General features: G+C 31.7%; 3 protein-coding genes across 5 annotated transcripts; 2 read left to right on the top strand and 1 right to left on the bottom strand.

Moving 5' to 3' along the window:
* Positions 1 to 4345: 4345 nt before the first annotated feature.
* On the top strand, positions 4346 to 8361 carry LOC114407370 (E3 ubiquitin-protein ligase BAH1-like). 2 transcript variants are annotated; one of them, XM_028370449.1, is made up of 7 exons: positions 4346 to 4790; positions 5101 to 5345; positions 5656 to 5910; positions 6340 to 6477; positions 7035 to 7093; positions 7235 to 7382; positions 7639 to 8361. In XM_028370449.1, the coding sequence occupies exons 1-6, from the start codon at positions 4619 to 4621 to the stop codon at positions 7338 to 7340; spliced, it is 975 nt and encodes a 324-aa protein (XP_028226250.1). In that variant the 5' UTR covers positions 4346 to 4618; the 3' UTR covers positions 7341 to 7382; positions 7639 to 8361. The 2 variants fall into 2 exon arrangements, with proteins under 2 accessions (XP_028226250.1, XP_028226249.1); XM_028370448.1 differs by lacking the exon at positions 7639 to 8361 and having other exon boundaries at positions 4347 to 4790; positions 7235 to 7572.
* Positions 8064 to 8980, bottom strand: LOC114405314 (ABC transporter C family member 4-like). Its single transcript, XM_028367904.1, has 5 exons — positions 8858 to 8980; positions 8606 to 8674; positions 8367 to 8444; positions 8220 to 8283; positions 8064 to 8137 (listed from the first exon to the last, which is right to left on the bottom strand). The coding sequence occupies exons 1-5, from the start codon at positions 8978 to 8980 to the stop codon at positions 8064 to 8066; spliced, it is 408 nt and encodes a 135-aa protein (XP_028223705.1).
* Positions 8981 to 14003: 5023 nt separating this feature from the next.
* On the top strand, positions 14004 to 17365 carry LOC114407364 (uncharacterized protein OsI_027940-like). 2 transcript variants are annotated; one of them, XM_028370441.1, is made up of 7 exons: positions 14004 to 14161; positions 14854 to 15040; positions 15260 to 15422; positions 15519 to 15550; positions 15635 to 15709; positions 15786 to 15840; positions 16992 to 17359. In XM_028370441.1, the coding sequence occupies exons 1-7, from the start codon at positions 14157 to 14159 to the stop codon at positions 17069 to 17071; spliced, it is 597 nt and encodes a 198-aa protein (XP_028226242.1). In that variant the 5' UTR covers positions 14004 to 14156; the 3' UTR covers positions 17072 to 17359. The 2 variants fall into 2 exon arrangements, with proteins under 2 accessions (XP_028226242.1, XP_028226243.1); XM_028370442.1 differs by lacking the exon at positions 15635 to 15709 and having other exon boundaries at positions 16992 to 17365.
* The last annotated feature ends 1878 nt before the right edge of the window (positions 17366 to 19243 follow it).

Raw genomic sequence — 19243 nt, 5'->3', positions numbered from 1 at the left:
ACTGTTTTCCGTTAACATTATTATTTCGTATTAATATGATGATAAAAAAAATAACATAAGAAGGATAACATCAACTGTTTCTGTGATGGTCATGGTCTGTATTCTTTAGTGTTACCTATGTCAAGAGTCACATTCTTACTCTGGTTCTACCTTAGCTTTAGTCCATTACTAATGGCGAGAAAATTACACTCTATCCGGCACACTATTAGTGCATCTAAGCTTGTTTATAGGCTGATTTAATATATGATATGGATAATGGAATAATGCTCGACAATTATTAGTGATCCTTCCACTTGCTGTCCCTAATCGTCAAAAAGAATGATTTATTGTCCATTTTGGCTTCTGAGTAAAGTACCACGGCCATCCGTTTAAAGGATCATAAGAATATGAGTTTACTGGATGTAAAGTGTGAGGCTGAGGCGTATAATATATAATATAGATAGATCAGTGTCGGTAATAAAGTCGTAAAGATACAAAATTTGGTAAAAGAAACCTAATATGCCATTTTCATCATCAATAGATTATAGATATGATCTAGATAAGTTCAATTTAAAACCACTGTCAAGATTTTTCTGTGTGCGGTGTACACGAGCGTAAAGTGAATTTGAGTGCGAACACACACTTTGGTAGTAATTAACAAAGCACTGACAACTTGATTATATTATATTGATCGACTTCCTTTCCCTGTAATTCATGGTGGTTAATATCCCTTTAGCATTTCCTAAAGTACAACAGAGAAAAAAAAAAGTACAACAAAGAAAAGAGGTAAAAAAAATTATAAAAAAACAAAGATGTTGGTTATGGAAACAAAACTTTCAAGTTGTATATTTAAATTTAGCTAGAGATTTCAGAGGGAAGATCATTTCAATCCTTGATCACATGGACCACATGTGATTTATTTCTGTATAAACTCTACATGATTTTAGAGAAAGTCCTCTTCATTTATTAGGGACAATAAATGATACTCTCAATAAGTATATTATCTTCATTTCATTTTTAAACTAAAAGTGATAGAAAGAAAAGGAATCCTTATATTATCATACAAGACATCAGTAACATACTGACCTTATCATGCAGAAATCTATCTAAAGGATTAACGTATTGGTCTAAACTACAAATAATTTCACGGTTCTACCTCGTTGTACGTAACTAATCACCTGGCTCTAGAGTATTAAGAGATTTCTCTGGGAAGAATTTCCCATCAAGTGAGGAAAGTGACATTAAGGTATTTAAATTCATTCCCAAGAGAAAGGAAAAAGTTTGTATTGGATCTTTAATCATTTATGTCTTCTCATATTAGCTTATAGTGATGGAAAAATTTAAGAAAATCTTTCTCCTATGATTTCATGATAGTCATTCATTTATTTTCCAAAAAATACATTAACGAAAGAAATAGATAAAATATTTTTCTACTGACATAATATAAATAGTTAATAAAAACATATGATCAACGATTTCATCTCTGAACTTTTGCATGTGAAAAAACATATATTTAAACAAATTAACTCTTTAAATACATCTCAATAAATTTTGATTTTAGATAAAGATATACTTTTTTTTTTATAAAAAAAAGAAAGAGAAAATCTTTCTCCCATAGTTTCAAGGTAGATACTAAGTCTATATTTGATAAGATATTTTAGTTAATTTTTAAATTTTTTTACTAGTTAAAAACTTAGTTGATTGTTTAGTAAATAATATCTTTTAATAATTTTTAGCATATTTTGAAATACTATTTAAGTAACATTTTTTAAACGTTAATTTCTTCTTTTTAATTTTTTATATTGTTTTTCACTTTTATCTTTGATATATTTAATCATTTTTCATGTTATCTTTTTTAAATAAATCATAATTTTATTATTTTTCTGTTATTTTAAACTTTTTAATTACTTCAATAATTAATTTTATATTTTATCAAATATTTTTAATTTATTTAATGAGCTAATTTTTCAATTTTCATGTAGCCACTAACTTTTCAACTTCCAATTAATTTTCTAATTTTTAGTTAGTTTGTAAAACAGTATAAATTGTAAACGGAGCTAGCTGTTAATGCTGTGATAGAAATAAAGTTTGTAGCATGCTTTTTTGCTTGTGAAGTGTGAAAATGCAACCGTTAAAACGGATAGTATATGAATATATATGACATTCATGGCAAAGTTGACAACTATCACAAAAGATTAACAGGAGATGAGGGGGAAGGGGACCACTTTGTTTCGTGGACGCAACGTAAACCTGTTCACTTCACTGTCACACCAAAAGTGTAACGTACCAGAGCCTTTGAACATGGCGGCACTGCGTATATTTGGGGGTGGAGCGTTGCTTGTGGAAAGAGTACATTTTATTTTAAGATTTCTCATAAACATTTTATTGCAGTTTTTAATCTCTACTTAATAATCTTGAAAGATATATAAAAAAGAATAGAGGGAGTAATACATCAAAATGTATGGTTAGTTTTTAATGTTTTCGAAATTAATTTTGATACATTGATTTTTTATTTCACTTTTGTATCAAGAATAAATAATTTTTCTCATTAAAGTTTTTAGAATATACTTTATTTTAAAATGATTAAATTTTATTATTTAAATAAAATTAACTTACCTAATGTTACTTTTAAAATATTTTTAACAAAAATTAAATTTAAATATTAATTTTCTTAAAATCAATCCTTTTACCATTAATTTAAAAATATCATGTTAAATTATAAAAAATTATACTGTATGTTTTTTGGATAAACATTCTATTATGCTTTTGTAAATTTGCTTTTGCAAATGAGTGTGACTATATGTAGGCCCATAATCACCTACACATCAAGAACATATTTCTATTCATGTGGCATCGCCGCTGCTTTCTTTACACGTCGCAAAATACTTGATTTATCGTTTCCGAATTCCAAAATCTCGTTCAAACGTACTTATAAGTTTGGCACTTTTTTTTTCGATAACTTATAACACTAAACAACATCAAGGTATTCACAAAAAAAATTTAAAAATCAAGGCATTACACAAATATAGCCGGTTAATAAATAAGTTATGAAGAAGATTCTTTTTCAAATTCTGAACCTATGACTTTTAGGATTATTCAGTGATCATAACACTAAATAAGAAATTGTTTGATAGTTTAGACAAGATAAGTAGTATAATTAATTATAAGCGAAAATATTCACTTATAAGTAACTCAAATAAAATATAATAAAAACATAGCAAGTTCTTATTTTATATAGTGTTCAATGCGAATTAGATAAACCCCTTAGATAATATTTTATGTTTTGAGTTCATCAAATTAGAGATATTTAATTGAATTAATTTAGTTCAGCTTTTTAAAGTTTTTCATCCAATCCGAGTTAAACAATTTGATTAAAAATTTAAAATTGAATTGATTGTTTTTTTTAGGTGTCTTTCTTTTCGGAAACAATTATATTCGAAGTACGATCCAACATTAAACATAAACTGATAGAGATTCAAGTCTTCATTTATCATGTACTGAGAGATTAGTGTCCTTCACTAGACCCAAATCTGCTGGTGAAAAATATGGTTCAAAGCATGAATTAGGTAAAAAAAAAACAATTTTTATATTCACTTACGGTCTAATTCATATGTATTATTAGTTTTCATTAATTTATTTAGCCAAATTATCTAATTATTTTTGGGGAATTTGATAGTTTTAAAGAAAAATGGAATGGAATATATAAGGCAATTAGACATTACTTTAAGCTATTATTCCATAATAATATAGCGCCATGAGGGAAGTAAATTATGATCATACCTTTTCTGGGGCCTCTGCCCCTCCTTTGACACCAAAAATGTTTTGTTGGGAATAAATCATTGGTACTGTGAACTTCTTATATTACTTTTGTTCTCATTAATTTTTATTAACAACAAAAGTTATGAGTTTAGATATCATGTTAAGTTCAGTTATTTGTTCTCATATTGAGTTTGTAACTTTTGTAGCTTCTTGGTCAAGTAAGCGTTAATTGATGGGTATAATAACAATAACTTAAATAATATAGATCGTCTTATATTATCACGTTGATTATTTGAATTATTATAAATAAATGATTATATGATTTTTAAAATAATTTTATAAAATCAACATATTTATCTATATAATAATTTATAAAAAAAATTATAATTAAATAGTAATATAAAATTATTTTACATGATCAATCAATTTCTCATAAAACATATTTAAGTATTTTTTAAAAATAAATATAAATATAAATTTTTGAAGCTAAACTGTTTTTAAGATAATTATACATCAGTTAAAAAAAAAAAGAAGATAATTACAACTCGTATACATTTGCAAGGGCCAAGGATATCATCCAGGCCTTTATTTATGCATGAACTTGATGAGGAGAGCAAGATCCGATATTTTGACTAATTCGCCGAGATAGAGTCGGAAGGTGTCATTTTCTAAAGATTATTATTGGCACACGTTGAAGTGTTAAACTGTTGGTGTTGGCATACGGAAACGGAGGAATGCAAGTATTCAGAATCGGATATAAGGAAAAAGTTTCGATCCTACACCTTAAACCGAAATCACATTTTTTATTCTTTCTTTCTCAGACTCCTTCACTCTCTGTGTTGTCGTTTCTGTTTCTTGGGCAATTCATCCTAGGGAAAACATGAAGTTCTGCAAAAAATACCAGGAGTACATGCAAGGCCAGGAGAAGAAGCTTCCGGGCGTAGGATTCAAGAAGCTCAAAAAGATATTGAAGAAGTGCAGGAGAAACTCTTCATCCCAGAAACCCCTTCATGCATCCCTTGCCGCCAAAACCTGCCCCGACCATTGCCCAGGTAATCAAAATCTTTTTTTTTTCTCTCTTTTTTTCTTTTCAAAGTTTTAATTTTGACCCTTTACAGAGTGCAATCAATCAACATGAGATAGAATAGAATGATGGAGGGAGAAAAAGCCTCTTCTCTCTATTTGCCTGCTATGATGGCAGGCATGATATGTTATATATATATATATATATATATATATATATATATATATATACCAATTCCAAAGCATTTTTTTTATGTGCAAGGAGACTTTTTTCTTATTGTTATTCAGAGAAGTGTTTCAACTTTTATCATTTGATGCATGTGTGTTGTAATTATTCAGTGTGCGATGGGACCTTCTTCCCTTCCCTTCTCAATGAAATGTCAGATATAGTGGGGTGCTTTAATCAGCGTGCTCAGAAATTGTTGGAGCTACATCTCGCTTCTGGGGTCAGAAAGTACTTCTTGTGGATCAAAGGAAAATTACAAGGGAACCATACGGCTCTGATTCAAGAAGGCAAAGATCTTGTTACTTATGCACTCATAAATGCCATTGCAATTCGAAAAATACTGAAAAAATACGATAAGGTATGATTATCTTTTATGCTTCTCAGATGAATTTTACAAAGGACAAAACTTATACATGGTTTGTTAGATATGCTTTTGGTATTCTGGTGTTGTTCTCCTATCAGAATTGGAGATTTATGCCATATAAAAAGGAAATAAAGGTTCAAAGGAAAACTCTAATACCTAAAATCATGTAATCTAAGTTTTGTGTTTTTAAAAATCCTTCTTTAATTTGGTAGGTGTGCTAATAGTAATTAGTAATTAGTCAATTTTGGTGAAATTCACGAGGAGTATTTTTTGTATGTTCTTATTTCTACTACTGTCACTGCAGATTCATTATTCCAAGCAAGGGCAATTGTTCAAGTCGCAGATCCAGAGTATGCACAAGGAGATTCTTCAAAGTCCCTGGCTTTGTGAGCTTATGGCCTTCCATATCAATTTAAGGGAAACTAAGGTCAAGTCAAGGAAGGCACATGCTTTGTTCGATGGATGTTCTCTCACATTCAAGGATGGGAAACCGGCACTTACTTGTGAGCTCTTTGATTCTATCAAAGTTGACATTGACTTGACTTGTTCTATATGCTTGGTAAGTTTCTCAATATCAGTAATTGGAATGGATGAATTTGCCTCAATTTTAGTGTGTTATTCATTGTCTATTTGAATATTATTATATTACTGTTGTACGAATGCAAGCAGGGTCTAGTCTACTTAAAGATTATACACATGAATTTTAAATTGAAGTCAACTTCTGTTCTTACCAAAACAATGAATGCTTATTCATAATAAACTGTTTTATTTGTATATGGTTTCATTTATCTCATAAATATCAGTGATTTTCACTTTTCGAAAACAAAGCATTCAACTTAAATAAAAAAGATGGAGTAAATCGACAATATCACCTTAGATTTCGAAAAGTAAAACAATATGTTTCCTATGGGATTTGGAAAAGCATTTTCCTAGATTGTCCTTCACTTTGTTATCCATTGATATTGTTCATCTGGCTTCTCCGTGACAGGACACCGTGTTTGATCCAGTTTCTCTGACTTGCGGCCATATATTCTGCTATATTTGTGCATGCTCAGCTGCATCAGTATCTATTGTTAACGGACTTAAGTCTGCAGATCCTAAAATGAAGTGTCCTCTATGTCGTGAGGTAAGCTTCCAGAATCCTGATACATGACATTTTTATTGCACGCTCCCCTACAAGTTTATTATTGTAACAGGGTTTAAAACTTGGGGAAATTTCATGTTAATAAAAGGTGTGTATAAATCATATTAATAACTCACAATTCACCCTCTACTGGTCATTAGAGCTTCCCAATGGATGGTCACCAACCTGATATTAATATCTTGTACTCATAAGATCAGGATCACACTAAGCTTTATTTGCAGTTAGCTTTCGGATTATATTTTATGTGAAATTTGTTAGAGCTCAAGCATTAAAGCCGGTTTTACCATCTAATTTTTAGATCTTCCAAATAGACTATGCTCAAGTTTGTGCATTCCCTATTCCATTCTGGACCTTGGTTATTTAAATCCTGTGATGAGTGATAAATAGCTGTTTGTTAGGAAGCTATGTACACTTATTTTAGGCACATTAGTTATGAACAACTATAGACTGTTAAGAATTGACTACAATATAATTTTCTTTTCTTTTCGTGTTCTGGTTTTGAAGCAATTTTAAAATAATTCTACTATTGTTTATTGCAGGGAGCAGTTTATGAAGGTGCTGTGCACTTGGAAGAATTAAATATTCTGTTAAGCCGAAGGTATGATCCTATTTGTTTCATTATTACAGGGGCTTAAAACCAAGGGTGGTAAAAGAAGAGATAGATGTAATTAGAAAACTGTTTCATATGATCTTTTTTCACCTATATCCTTTGATATTAATAATTTCAATCGTTTTACAGCTGTCAGGAATACTGGGAGCAGAGGATTCAGACAGAAAGGGTGGAGAGGGTTAAGCAAATAAAGGAACACTGGGATTCACAGTGTAGGGCATTCGTGGGCGTCTAAGTACAGCATGCAATTTTCTTAGTTTCTTTTGTAGAGTTTAAGGTTTGTAGTTTTGGCTGAAATGTGAATATGCATCTGTTTAATAGTTTTTGTGTATATAATATTCTGAATAAGGCAAAGCCGCTTTTAAACTATTTGTAAGTTTTTTTGTGGGAATGTCGTTACTTCTTGCCTTACTTATAAAGTAAGGGATTCTAATTCTATTTCAGAAATGAGTATTATGGAGAGATCAGGCTAAACGGCTTAATCTGTAGTTGAAAATGGGTTTAGAAAGTTGATTCATCTTATTTTATGACAGATTGGTGGGCTGTCTCGGTTGAAAGTAATGTCCTTGGCTAAGAAATTGTCCATCTGACAGTTAGCTATGGTATGGCCTGCCTCCCCACACAGATCACAAATAGGGGGTGATGGAGCAGGCTACATGAGCTGTGTCTGAGCCTTCATCAGAGTCTCTATCTATTTGGCCATGACATCAAGCTTGCCGGGGCAGTGATGGCTGACTAGAGGCCCCGGTCTCCATTTGGTTCACTCCAACTAGAGCAGGGTATACGTTTAAGTCCGCACTCCAACTAAAACTTTGTCACAGTCCATGACTGTGGGAGTTCTGAGAGCAATGCTGATGATGGTGCAGGCTGCAAAGTCCTGTCTAATGATCTTTTGAATTACACCATTGGTTTGAGAATCAACAGAAGCAGTTGCCTCATCCATAAACTAGAGCCGGCTTCACTTGAGTATAACCCTCCTAGACAAAGCAACTGTCTCTGCCCCCACACTCCAGTTCTCTCCATTATCTGCCACTGAAAAGTTCAAACAACATTCTCATTAGTAAAATTATGAAACTAAAGTAGCAGCTCAAAGAAATATGCTAAAACTCTCTACCTAAAGAGTCAAGTTTTTCAGGCTTGGCAGCAACAACCTCTTTTAATTGACACCGTTCCAAGCTCTATAGTAATGAAATGTTATTAGACTAATGGTTAAAAATATTCACCAGGCAAGTAAATAGATTTCAATTGGCACATTACTTACCTTCCTTATTTCTTCATCTATGTACTGTTCAATTGGATCAATGTTGCTTCTGACAGTTCCTTCAAAAAGGACGGGCTCCTGAGGAATGATACCGAATCGTGATCTAAGATCATGAAGCCCCAAAGCGGATATGACAATACCATCAATTATTATTTTTCCTCCTAAAGGTTCCACCAGCCTGAAGAAAACTTGAATTAAAGTTAACTTTGGACTCCCCCAGTTCGACCAACAACACCAACCTTTTCTCCTCCGCTAATGCTTAAAGTAATGCCTTTAAGAACCAGAGGAGTGTTTGGACGATATCTGACCTGTTCACCAGAAGCACAAATCACCATAACAGTATTTTTCAATGCAAACTAATAATGGAAAATTCAGCATTGGGAAATAATGCTAAGGATGGTAGTTTAAACCAATAGAAATCAATGAATTATTTTGCAAATGTTAGGTGGCTTTCGAATGTAAAATAATCAATTTGTTCATACTCGAGTTACCTGCAAGTCTTTGATATCTACATTGTCTTCAACTGGCCAATTTGAAGGAGGAAGATGATCCTTCATATTCCATGCTGGTTCAAATGAGATATTTGTGAACTGTTTTATCCTTTCAACTGACATCATTTTGTTTTCGATGAAACAACTCATGTAGACAGCCCAGAATAAGAGACCATTTAAGGACAACCCATAAGAAAGAGATAAACCAACATTTTCTACATCAAGCAGAAGAACATCCCAATCAGTTTATTATAAAATTTTGGTAATGACATAAATATCACTTGTTAACAAAATAAGTTACTCAACATTATCCAAGATAAAATATATACAACGCAAGACTGCATGCAACGTACTATGGTTTTTAACTAATTTCTATACAGACAATAAACACAATTGTAAGAACTGAGTAACTTTACGAAGCATTATTATAATGAGAAAGTGTTACTAATTTATAAACAGACAATATAAACCAAGTTTAAAATTCCTTTAAGAATGTGTTTAAATAGAGAATTTCAACAGAGGAAAGTAATTTATTAGATAATTTAAATTTTTTTAATCTAAAATTCATTGGATGTTTTTTTTATGAAGAATTTAAAATTTTAAAACAGAATTTTAAACAATTAAAAATCTAGAATTTCAATTTCCTTCTAAAAAGTGAGAAATTAAAATTCTCTTCTTGATAGAAGAACCTTTCTCTCTTCATCCTTTATAACCTTCATGCTCTCTTCCACCTAAAAGTTATCGAAATCCCGTTTTCGAACTCGCGACTTTTTCCTCATGTTGATGATTCTCTTTTTCAAGAAACACGGTCTGAGCTCGCTAAGCATCAATCGGGTGTGGGCGTAGGAGAACACATAGAACTGTACCCGCTAGTCAAGGGAACAGTAGTCACTACCCATGTCGCTACCCATCACACGGCGGAGGTGCTCGTAGGCGCGGAGGGCTTAGGTCATGTCTTGTGCCATTGACTGAATGGTTGGGTGTGGTAGTGTAAGCTACCATGTTCGGATTCTTCTGTGACCCTCTGCCGCATTAATATTCTTCTCTTTGAAAACACATCAATCATATCTTTTCTTTTCTTTGTATTTATTTTCTTTCACCCTCATAATTTTAATTTTTTTATCCAAACACAAAATTTTAAAAATAAAAGAATTTTAATTAAAGTATTTAAAATTTTTATAATTTAAAATTTTTCTAAATTTAAAATTTCCTCATCTAAACACACTTTTAGTGTCAGACTTTTTGAACCCATGTACCCTCATATGTCATTACCATATTTGATAATATCCTAATAATCATCATTAAGTATTCTTATGACAATGCTTTCACAAGATAATTATATCTTATAACCTTAAACATGTTTTATTATCTTTAACGTATTTGGACATTCGATCTCGTCAAATAAACGTTTAATGATCATGAAAGATATTCAAGTATTCGGTTAGGACGAGTACTTAATACTTATAATAATAAAGTGTTGTATTTAGAGTATTCGATTTAAACATGTTATGCTTCAAATTGTTAAAGGGCTTTAGGGTATATTCATGTATTTGGCTAAACCGACTACCCATATAGTATAATTAACAAGGTTAGAACTCATATGAGAGTAGGAAGAAAAAAAAAATTGAAGTCTGAAGAAGGAAAAAGAGTGAATGCGATATTAGGTAGCGAAATGCTGTATCCTGTATCAGAATATCCCTTTCCCTTTTGATGCAACACGTGATGGCCAAGTATTATATAATTAATTCGTAGTTCCCGTTCCCGGCCTTCTTCGCGGTGTTAAACATTCACGTTAAAATTGGTTCGGATAGCTGTAAGAAAATGCGAAAGAAAGGGGAAAAAAGGAAAGAGAATAAATAAATAAATAAAATATAATAAGCAATATGACCAAAAAAGAATAAAAAAATGAAAAGAAAGTAAATATATAAATATAACTTGTATTTTGGTCTGTATATTCATAAGAATTTATTAATTTATACTTACTTATTTTTTTTAGTTGAATTACATTAACAATAAAAAAATACTAAGTGACCAAATTATCATTTCCTGCTTGATAGAACTATGAGAGCGTAATATATAACCATAAAAAAAATATCCACAAGACCTAAACAAATAAATATAAATAATTGATAAAAAGGGCAGCATATTATTAACGTGGAGAATCCCTTCAACGTCTGAAGAATCCCTTTAACTTGGAGAAAAATCTCCAGCATAAAAATTAAAAACACAACAAAGACTCTACAATTAACAATAATATCATAAACCGCTCTTACTCGTCACCAAGAAAAAATAGAAATCACGAAGAACAACAAATAACAATAAATACTTGCAATGAATATGACACAAGCAACCTCAAAATATATAAATAGAAATAGGATTTATTATGCTTTTGGTCTCTTATCTTTGGTAGATTTTTATTTGCAGTCCCTCAATTTTTTGTCTGTTTTTAATCACACACACAAAAAAAAATCATTTCGCTTTTGGTTCTTGATGTAGAATTCTTTAGGAACTAAATGGGAGGAAAAAAAATCAGGATCTAAAAATGGAAAGAAAAAAAAATTAAGGAAAGACCAGTAAAAAAATTTAGAGACTTTAAACGGAAATCTATAAAAGATGAGAACCAAAAGTTAATAAACCCACACACATACAAATAGGTCCGTTCAGATAAAAAGCTTAAAAGTTAGGGACATCAGCTTTGAATTTTTACTCAAAACAATACACAATCCAACAGCCAAAAATATTTAAAAACGAAATTTATATGAAATTTTGGAGTGAAATTTTGTCTAAAATGCTTAAATTTATATGAAATTGTAAGACCTACAAACAAAATTACGATAAGCAATCCATATAAGTTAGCATGCATCGTATATGTTCTAAATGTGGTTGTACCTTTGACATTTTCTTTTTGAGTTTTTTTTAATGTGGGTTTTATAACTTACATCAACTTATTTTAAAAAAATGAATTAACAAATTATAACTTCCAATTTCTATTTTTCTTAAAGGAGTCTAAATCAGTTGGTTGAACATGTATGAATATTGTAAATCTTCTAACACGATGTTCAATTCTTACTGATAAAAAAACTACTTTAAATTTCTTTAAACTAATATGTAGATCATGCATGAGAAATTAACATTTTATTATTATTTTAATTGGTATGTAATATTATTTTTTAAAGATAAATATATCTTTTATTGCTATGTAAATTTTTAAATTAATTTATTTTAACACTTATTATATAAAAAGATTATAAGTTTTGATGATATTAGCGAAATTAAGTACAGTGATGTTTTTTTTAAATGATCATATTTATTTCCAAAGATGATATTTTTTTCATAAAATGTTAATAAAATGATGATGTTTTTCAAACAGTTAATTTTTCTTTACAATTAAACAAGAGAAAAATGTTAATTATTTTTGCACTTCCTCCTATCCTCAATTCCACCTTAAATGAAATTCTTATTCATTTGTTCAAACTTATCTACAAATATGAAATACCTTTTTGACAGAGGCACAAAATGAATAGTGTAGGTAGGAAGGGCTGTTACGATTTATACAGATTGAGCAAGAGTTATTCAGATTCCCCTCCCAAAAGAGAGGAATTTAGCTCTCCAACCACCGAGTCGGGCTTGAGTTTTTTTCAAGAAGATATTGGTAGGACTTGTTGTTACACTCACTACTGTGGATGATAAGGACCTCCTAAGTCATTTGTAAGGCAAAAGCTAGTTTGTATACTAAGCTCCATGGTTTTAGTAGGAAAAATATTTTGAACAAGAGTAGTAGAAAAAATATTTATCAATATTTTTATTTTACATTATGTCAACTATATATATTATGTTGTAATTTTAAAAATATATGCCCTAAATCTAAATGCTTTGTTATGTTCGTTGTCACTTGCACAAGAGGAAAAGGTGATTTAGGCCCGGGTTTCGAAGGTGTTTTAATATGGGCCACGCCTCGTATCAAGGCTTTGCTATTTCCACTCTGTTTTATGCTATTTTACCCCATATTGTGCTTTTGATTTTTCATTCTGAAATATCCTTGATGAAACACATTTACATCATGCAATAGACACAATGGAACCATATTTTCATTGTGTTAGGGGGTGTTGTGGCTATTTTGTAATGGAAACCTAATTCTATTGTGTCTATTGCACAACAAAATTTTTTTGTAGTGCAATAGACACAATGAAAAGGTGTTTGTATTGTACCATTCCCACAATGATTTTTTTTTATTGTTTTACAAGCATAGTTTTGAAAAATGGATCAAATTGAACGGTTCAACCAATTGGACCGAAAATTGGTCTATCGTCTGATCCATGAGCCTTAAAATTGGATACTGAAAAAAGGTAAAAAAAAAACTTGAACTAATGTAAAATTAAGAAAATCGAACATAATTGGTGGTTCAATGGTTTTGACTAATTAAGAATTTTTCTTGCAAAGGCGAGCCTTGGCCTTCTTTGATCCAATTTGGGTGCTTTTCCTTTGTTGAACTCTTACATTCTCTACTATAATTTAGTACCAACACTAACTTGACGTTCTTTGTTTTAGTCCTAAACTCCCAACAAAACTTCACTCCATATTGTTTGCTCCTTCTGTGTGTAGTTGATTTGTTGTTAACAAAGAGATGAAACATATCTTTTGACCTCGTATAAAAAGAGATACTTGCAAAAACAATTATAATACCATAAGGGAAAACTAATTACACTTGTATCACAACGTTACTTAAGGCAACAAAATTCAAAGAGAGTTCAGTTATTAGAGACAACTACTTTGTTGGGATCTTTGGACTTTAGGGAGATAAAGAACCAGCGATGTAATGAGGCAAATAACTAGCAACGACAAAGACAAAAGAAGCTCACGCAAAGGAAGCCAAGAGGAGTGGGAGAATTGAGAGAATGTGTGTGGAGTGAGTGGGAGGGTAAGGATAAGGGGTGGAGTGAGGGGGAGGGTAAAAATGACTTTCACTCTTTTAAAAAAGGTTTGGGGTGAAAACAGTAAAAAAGTGGATGGGAAATGCAAAGCCCTTGTACAGTTTGTAAAATTGGGTTGGGCCAATATAGTCACGTCTGAGTATATTCTAGAAAATGATTCAACGCAGGGAAGGTACTAGAAGTCCAGAAGTGACGTTCAAGCAACGTATTTTATGCCATATAAATACTTTGTTCAAAAGCGGTAGTTGAAAGAGGGTTACTTTGGGGTTTCTCTCGCTAACCAAGAAGGAACTAGGGTTTTACAGAATACAAGCTCTCTCTCTCTCTCTCGTCGGTTTTTGTCAATCAAATCCAATCCAATATCAAATATGAGGTACAAATTATAAACCCTGCATCTTCCTTTGATGGTTATCCGTTCGGAATCTCTGTGCTTATTATCGTTTTTTTTTTCTTTTTTCTTTATCAACATATCATGGAATGTTTTCTTCGACTTGACATTATTCTTTATTAAGTAGGGTTTGTAATCGATCGAATTGTTTGTTTCTCTTGTTTGTTGTGTTGAGTTGAGTTGTTACCGACTTGTGATCCCGAAGAATGATGAGTTCTTCTTACTGTTTAGCTACATCGAGAACTTCTTTTATTTTGACAAATGTGATAGTAAATCCGAAATATTTGGGGGGAATTTTCAAACTCTAGTGCCAATTGAAACACACCCTCTAAAGATGATTAAGATAGGTGCAGAAGGCAGATTTTGTTGCCAAAAATTTATTTGGAGATTTAGGTATCCGATGTTTGATTATTAGGGTTCGTTTTCTCTTGGTTTAATATGACTAATTTGCATCTTGACTAACACTTTTCTTTCATTTCATTTCTTATTCTTCTTCATGTATCCTTCTATTTTGTTCTCATTGAAAGATGGGTTGTGATTTGTGATTGTTCAATATTTTGAAATGTCAGTGATAAGAATTTTCAGCAGTTTGGCTGCTTTCCGGTTTAATATTCCTTGACTTATAATGCATTTCTGAACCCTCTCTAATTGTTTCACATTATTTCTGTGCAATGCAGTCGTCATCCCGAGGTTAAGTGGGCTCAGAGGCTTGACAAGGTCTATATCACGGTGCAATTGGCTGATTCAAAAAATGCAAAAGTGGATCTTACGCCAGATGGTATTTTTACCTTCTCCGGTAGTGCTGGTGCTGAAGACCATCAGTATGAGCTAAAACTGGAGCTCTTTGACAAGGTTAACGTTGAGGTGAGAAGATGTTCCCAATCTGTACTATAACAGTGATATCATTAAGAATGCTTATTTTCACTTTTTCCTGTGAATTGTACTGTGATATGTCTTGATTGCTTTGATGCTTTGTAGCACTTTTGTATAAGTTGTGTATGTGTTTATGTCATGCTTCACTTGCAAACTATAGTTATGTTTGATATAATTTTTAATGCATTTCTTTCATCATTCTCTTTTCAGGAGAGCAAAATTAATGTAGGAGAGCGAAGCATATTCATTGTAGTGCAGAAGGCAGAGGATGGATGGTGGAAAAGGTTACTGCGTGGAGAAGGCAAGACTCCACATTATGTGAAAGTAGATTGGGATAAATGGGTGGATGAGGATGAAGATGAGGGTAATACTGGTATGCATGACTTCTACTTGAAAAAATAATGTGTTATAGAATGCAGTATAATTTTATGCATAGTCTAATTAAATCGGTTCATTGCTGGTTGATTAGGTGAAGTGGACTTGGGAGGGATGGATTTCTCGGTATGCAATGTGTTCTCTTGATCCTCTGTTTCAAACTCTTATCCAAATCTTATTATTTTATCCTTACTATTAATGTTTGTGCAGAAATTTGGGGGGATGGGTGCTGATGCAATGGGAGGGATGGATGCAATGGGAGGCATGGGTGGGATGGATTTCTCTGTAAGTAATGTGTTAAGTTGATTTACTGTTCTTTTATTGATGTTAGTATGTGTTTGATTACTTATGGATGCTGCAGAAATTTGGTGGGATGGGTGATGCAATGGATGACATTGATGAGAGTGACGATGAAGGTATGTGTCTGCAAATTTGTGGTTCTCATTTTCTCTGCATGGTACTTGACTATAATAAAGCATGTTCAGTTTCCTGACTTAGTGATGGCAGTTTAAGCAAACTGTGCTGATTTTACTGGTTTTTCCATGTTTAATTATGTTAATGTGCATATTCCGAGGTTAACTATTATAGGAAATAGTAACACTTGGAAAACTGAGTAACAGTTTTTGCAGCTTATGACTTTAAAGGTAGCTCCAGGGCGTGTTAAAATATTTAATGATTCTTTTTAGTGTTAAGGATTTTTGTTTCCATGAATTATATGGGTTTTGATGGGTATGGTGGTAGAGTTTGGAGGAGAGTGCTGATTTAGTAGGCCAGAAGGTTAGACCTAAGACGAAGAATTGAAGTTGACTCTGAGGTGTCAGTGCTTTGTGATTGAAATGTGCAGTTTTCTAGTTTAAGGGCATCTTTGCATTTGTTCTTTGGTAGCTTATAAATGATGGAACTAATGGTTAAAGCAGATTAATTAGCTCTCTTTGTATGGCTGGAACCTGGCATGTGTGGAATTAGTAGCTTATAACCTGGTTGGTGGCACTTCTGACAGTGAAGTCTTATCAGAATATGAAATTTCCAATCTGTAAACAAAATTATTTTGAATTGAAAAAAGTGTAAATGTAAAGATGAAGATAATTTTATATCCTCCTACATCTTATCAATCCTAACTTCATTAAGTATTTAATACTTTTTTCTTTTCAAGATATTATTTTTGTAAGTATTAGGTGGCTTAGGAAGATGTTTGAGAATAATATATCATTTACTCAATTTAAATAGATCTTTTAATCTTTGATTGTTGTCATGTACTCCTAATAGTCTTTCAAAAATTGACATTTTTTCTCATAGCAGTTTTTGTTTGTTTTTGTTTTTTTTATTTTATCTTCTTTATTGTTGTATTATCATCCATCAAGTGCATTGCAATTTGAAAGGGGAACACGATTATTTATCTTGAAAAGAGGAATTCAATTATCCGATTCGTTCTAATGAAAAAATGCGTATGAAGTTTTGATATACGAGGAATTAGAAAGATATGCGATAGATTGCTGGACCATTATTGTTTTATTTGAGGGTTCATCTACTCTGCTAACTATAATTTATTTGTTTGCCAACTCTATAGAGCAAGAAGTGTCAAAGCCTGTTGAACAAGATGCAGGCGAGGGGTCGACCGAGAAAAAAGAGGCTGCTCCAAGCACATAATGTTGTTGCAATCAAGACGCTACCCTAGAATATGTGCATGAAAATTCTCGAGTGAAATTTTCTCTATCCTTACCATTAATTGGTAGTTTTTTAAGTAGAGACGTTCATGTGTCTCTCCCGTGTTGGCTAGACTTTTAGCACTTATTATTTTACCACCAAAAAAAATCTCCTTTAGAATATTGTATAATTGAGATATTTTCATGCTTGAATGGCGGTATCCGGATTTCTACATTTTTATGTGTTATGTATGTTTTGAACTTGTTTGGATGGATTAATTTGGTATCCAAATTGCCATGTACTGTAGACTTCCGACTTGAGTGTGTGTGTGCAATGGTTAGGAAAAGTATCAAACTAGTGTTTGTTCAAAAGGTAAATTACAACGACCCTCTCGAGGTTTGGATTAACCCCTCGTCTCAAATGGTGTCTGGTTCTTTTTAGGTTTTGAAAAAAATATAAAGTAACCCCTTGTCGTTTTTCTCTCCTAAAGCACCCCACTGCTCCAGTGCCTTTCTCCTCTTGCTTGTCCAAATTACTTTAATCCATCATTCATTGTAAAATGATGTAGTACTCGTCATCCCTTTCGTCAAAGTATTTGTTGTTAACTTCTATTTCTCAATCTCCTCACGCCTATCTCTCCTCCTTTAGACACGACCATGAGGACCTCCCTCGCCTATTTGTACCAGTAACTCAGATTTGGAAGTTTTTTCACTTGTCGTCCTCATCATCATCAATGTTGGGCCAACGATGAATCAGACATGAGATCTAAGAACACAGTTCGCAAGTGGGAACCATATGAATTAATTTACTTCCAAATTTTGTAGTCACCTCGCTAAAGCGCCTCTCTTTGATATGGCATGAAATCCTTTGCCCCCTCCTTCGCCTGCTTGCATGCTTTCCTCCTTTGGAACATCTCTTTCCTCGTAGTGGTCTCCGATGGTGGGACCTGGAAACACTGGGCCTTCAACGTCTAGATTGTCCTCACTTCTACAACGTTGCCAATGATATGGTCCTCTACGTGTACTGCAAAGCCGTTCACGATGAACTTGCGTTGGAGATCGTCGAGGAGTTTACAAAGTTGTGGTGGTTTTTATTGTTTTTTTTCCTTCTTTCAGCTAAATCGATGGCGGTTATAGGTTACGAAATTTGTGTGCATGCTCTATTTTGAGATGGATGTTGGATTATTGGATTTTTCTTCTTCTTTTCGTTAGTAAAGGACAAGTGGCTAAGATCTAATTTATTTAAGCAAGATAATAAAGTTTAATGTTTGGCTTGATTATTGAATTATTTGGATGTCAGGAAATGCCTTTGCCTTTTTATAACAATCAACCAACTAAGCGATTTTTTTTAAGTATTTAATGTAATTAGATGCTTAAAATTTAAATTCAATATTATTGGTTAAGGAGGAACATTATTATTGTAATATTACCATTTTATTAGAATTGCGTAACATTTTCTAAAAATAATTTTAGTTTGTTATATATTATCTTTTTAAATTGAAAATAAAATATTAATGACAGAATTTTTTGGGTGATCATGTTATTTGTGTTTTATTCAATAGCTATTTCAACTATTAATCTTTAATTAGAGAACTTAATTAATCACCATTAATAAATTTGTTTTTGTTGTTATAATCATAATATTTCGTTCACATAGCTCAAATCTAATTTCTTAAGGATTCAAATTTAATTTTACTTGAATCCATTACCCAAGGTTTCATGAAATTAAATAAATTCTTCCTCGTTTTTTACATTTACAACCCCTTATGAATAATGATTCAATCTTTTTAAAATAATTAAGGGATTAATGTAATTTATAAAGTTGTCAACATAATATCTTTCAAATAATTAAGTTAATACAAAAGTAGAAAAAGTAAGAGATTTATGTAATTAAACGGAATAACTAATCGGTCTAATTTACTTTAACATTAAAGATTAAGGTTTTTTTAATAAAGATTAAGAAATTAGTGAAGGGATAAATAAAACAAGAAGTTCCACAAAACTTCAGATGATAACAAATTTATACCATAAAAAAACTTCTAAAAAATTTTAATTTATAATATATCAAAAAGAAAAATATAAAGAAATACATGCATATATGATAAAAAAAATTAAAAAATAACATTATAACATGCATTAAATATTAATACACTATTTATTACAATATGATGTTGAT

This window comes from Glycine soja, chromosome 3 (assembly GCF_004193775.1).
Source record: "Glycine soja cultivar W05 chromosome 3, ASM419377v2, whole genome shotgun sequence".
NCBI lineage: Eukaryota > Viridiplantae > Streptophyta > Magnoliopsida > Fabales > Fabaceae > Glycine > Glycine soja.
The sequence above is the reverse complement of the archived record's forward strand: the minus strand, read 5'-3'. Positions and strand labels throughout refer to the sequence as shown.

What these genes read in the sequence shown, in the direction of transcription:
- LOC114407370 (XM_028370449.1), top strand. Translation starts at nt 4,619, where the DNA reads ATGAAGTTCTGCAAAAAATACCAGGAGTACATGCAAGGCCAGGAGAAG. An exon ending in TGACTTGTTCTATATGCTTG is followed by an intron (nt 5,911 to 6,339) that starts GTAAGTTTCTCA and finishes TCTCCGTGACAG; the next exon opens with GACACCGTGTTTGATCCAGT. An exon ending in AGTGTCCTCTATGTCGTGAG is followed by an intron (nt 6,478 to 7,034) that starts GTAAGCTTCCAG and finishes TGTTTATTGCAG; the next exon opens with GGAGCAGTTTATGAAGGTGC.
- LOC114405314 (XM_028367904.1), bottom strand. Translation starts at nt 8,980, where the DNA reads ATGTCAGTTGAAAGGATAAAACAGTTCACAAATATCTCATTTGAACCA. An exon ending in GCATTAGCGGAGGAGAAAAG is followed by an intron (nt 8,445 to 8,605) that starts GTTGGTGTTGTT and finishes ATCATTCCTCAG; the next exon opens with GAGCCCGTCCTTTTTGAAGG. An exon ending in TGAAAAACTTGACTCTTTAG is followed by an intron (nt 8,138 to 8,219) that starts GTAGAGAGTTTT and finishes TGAACTTTTCAG; the next exon opens with TGGCAGATAATGGAGAGAAC.
- LOC114407364 (XM_028370441.1), top strand. An exon ending in TTGACAAGGTTAACGTTGAG is followed by an intron (nt 15,041 to 15,259) that starts GTGAGAAGATGT and finishes TTCTCTTTTCAG; the next exon opens with GAGAGCAAAATTAATGTAGG. An exon ending in TGGGAGGGATGGATTTCTCG is followed by an intron (nt 15,551 to 15,634) that starts GTATGCAATGTG and finishes ATGTTTGTGCAG; the next exon opens with AAATTTGGGGGGATGGGTGC.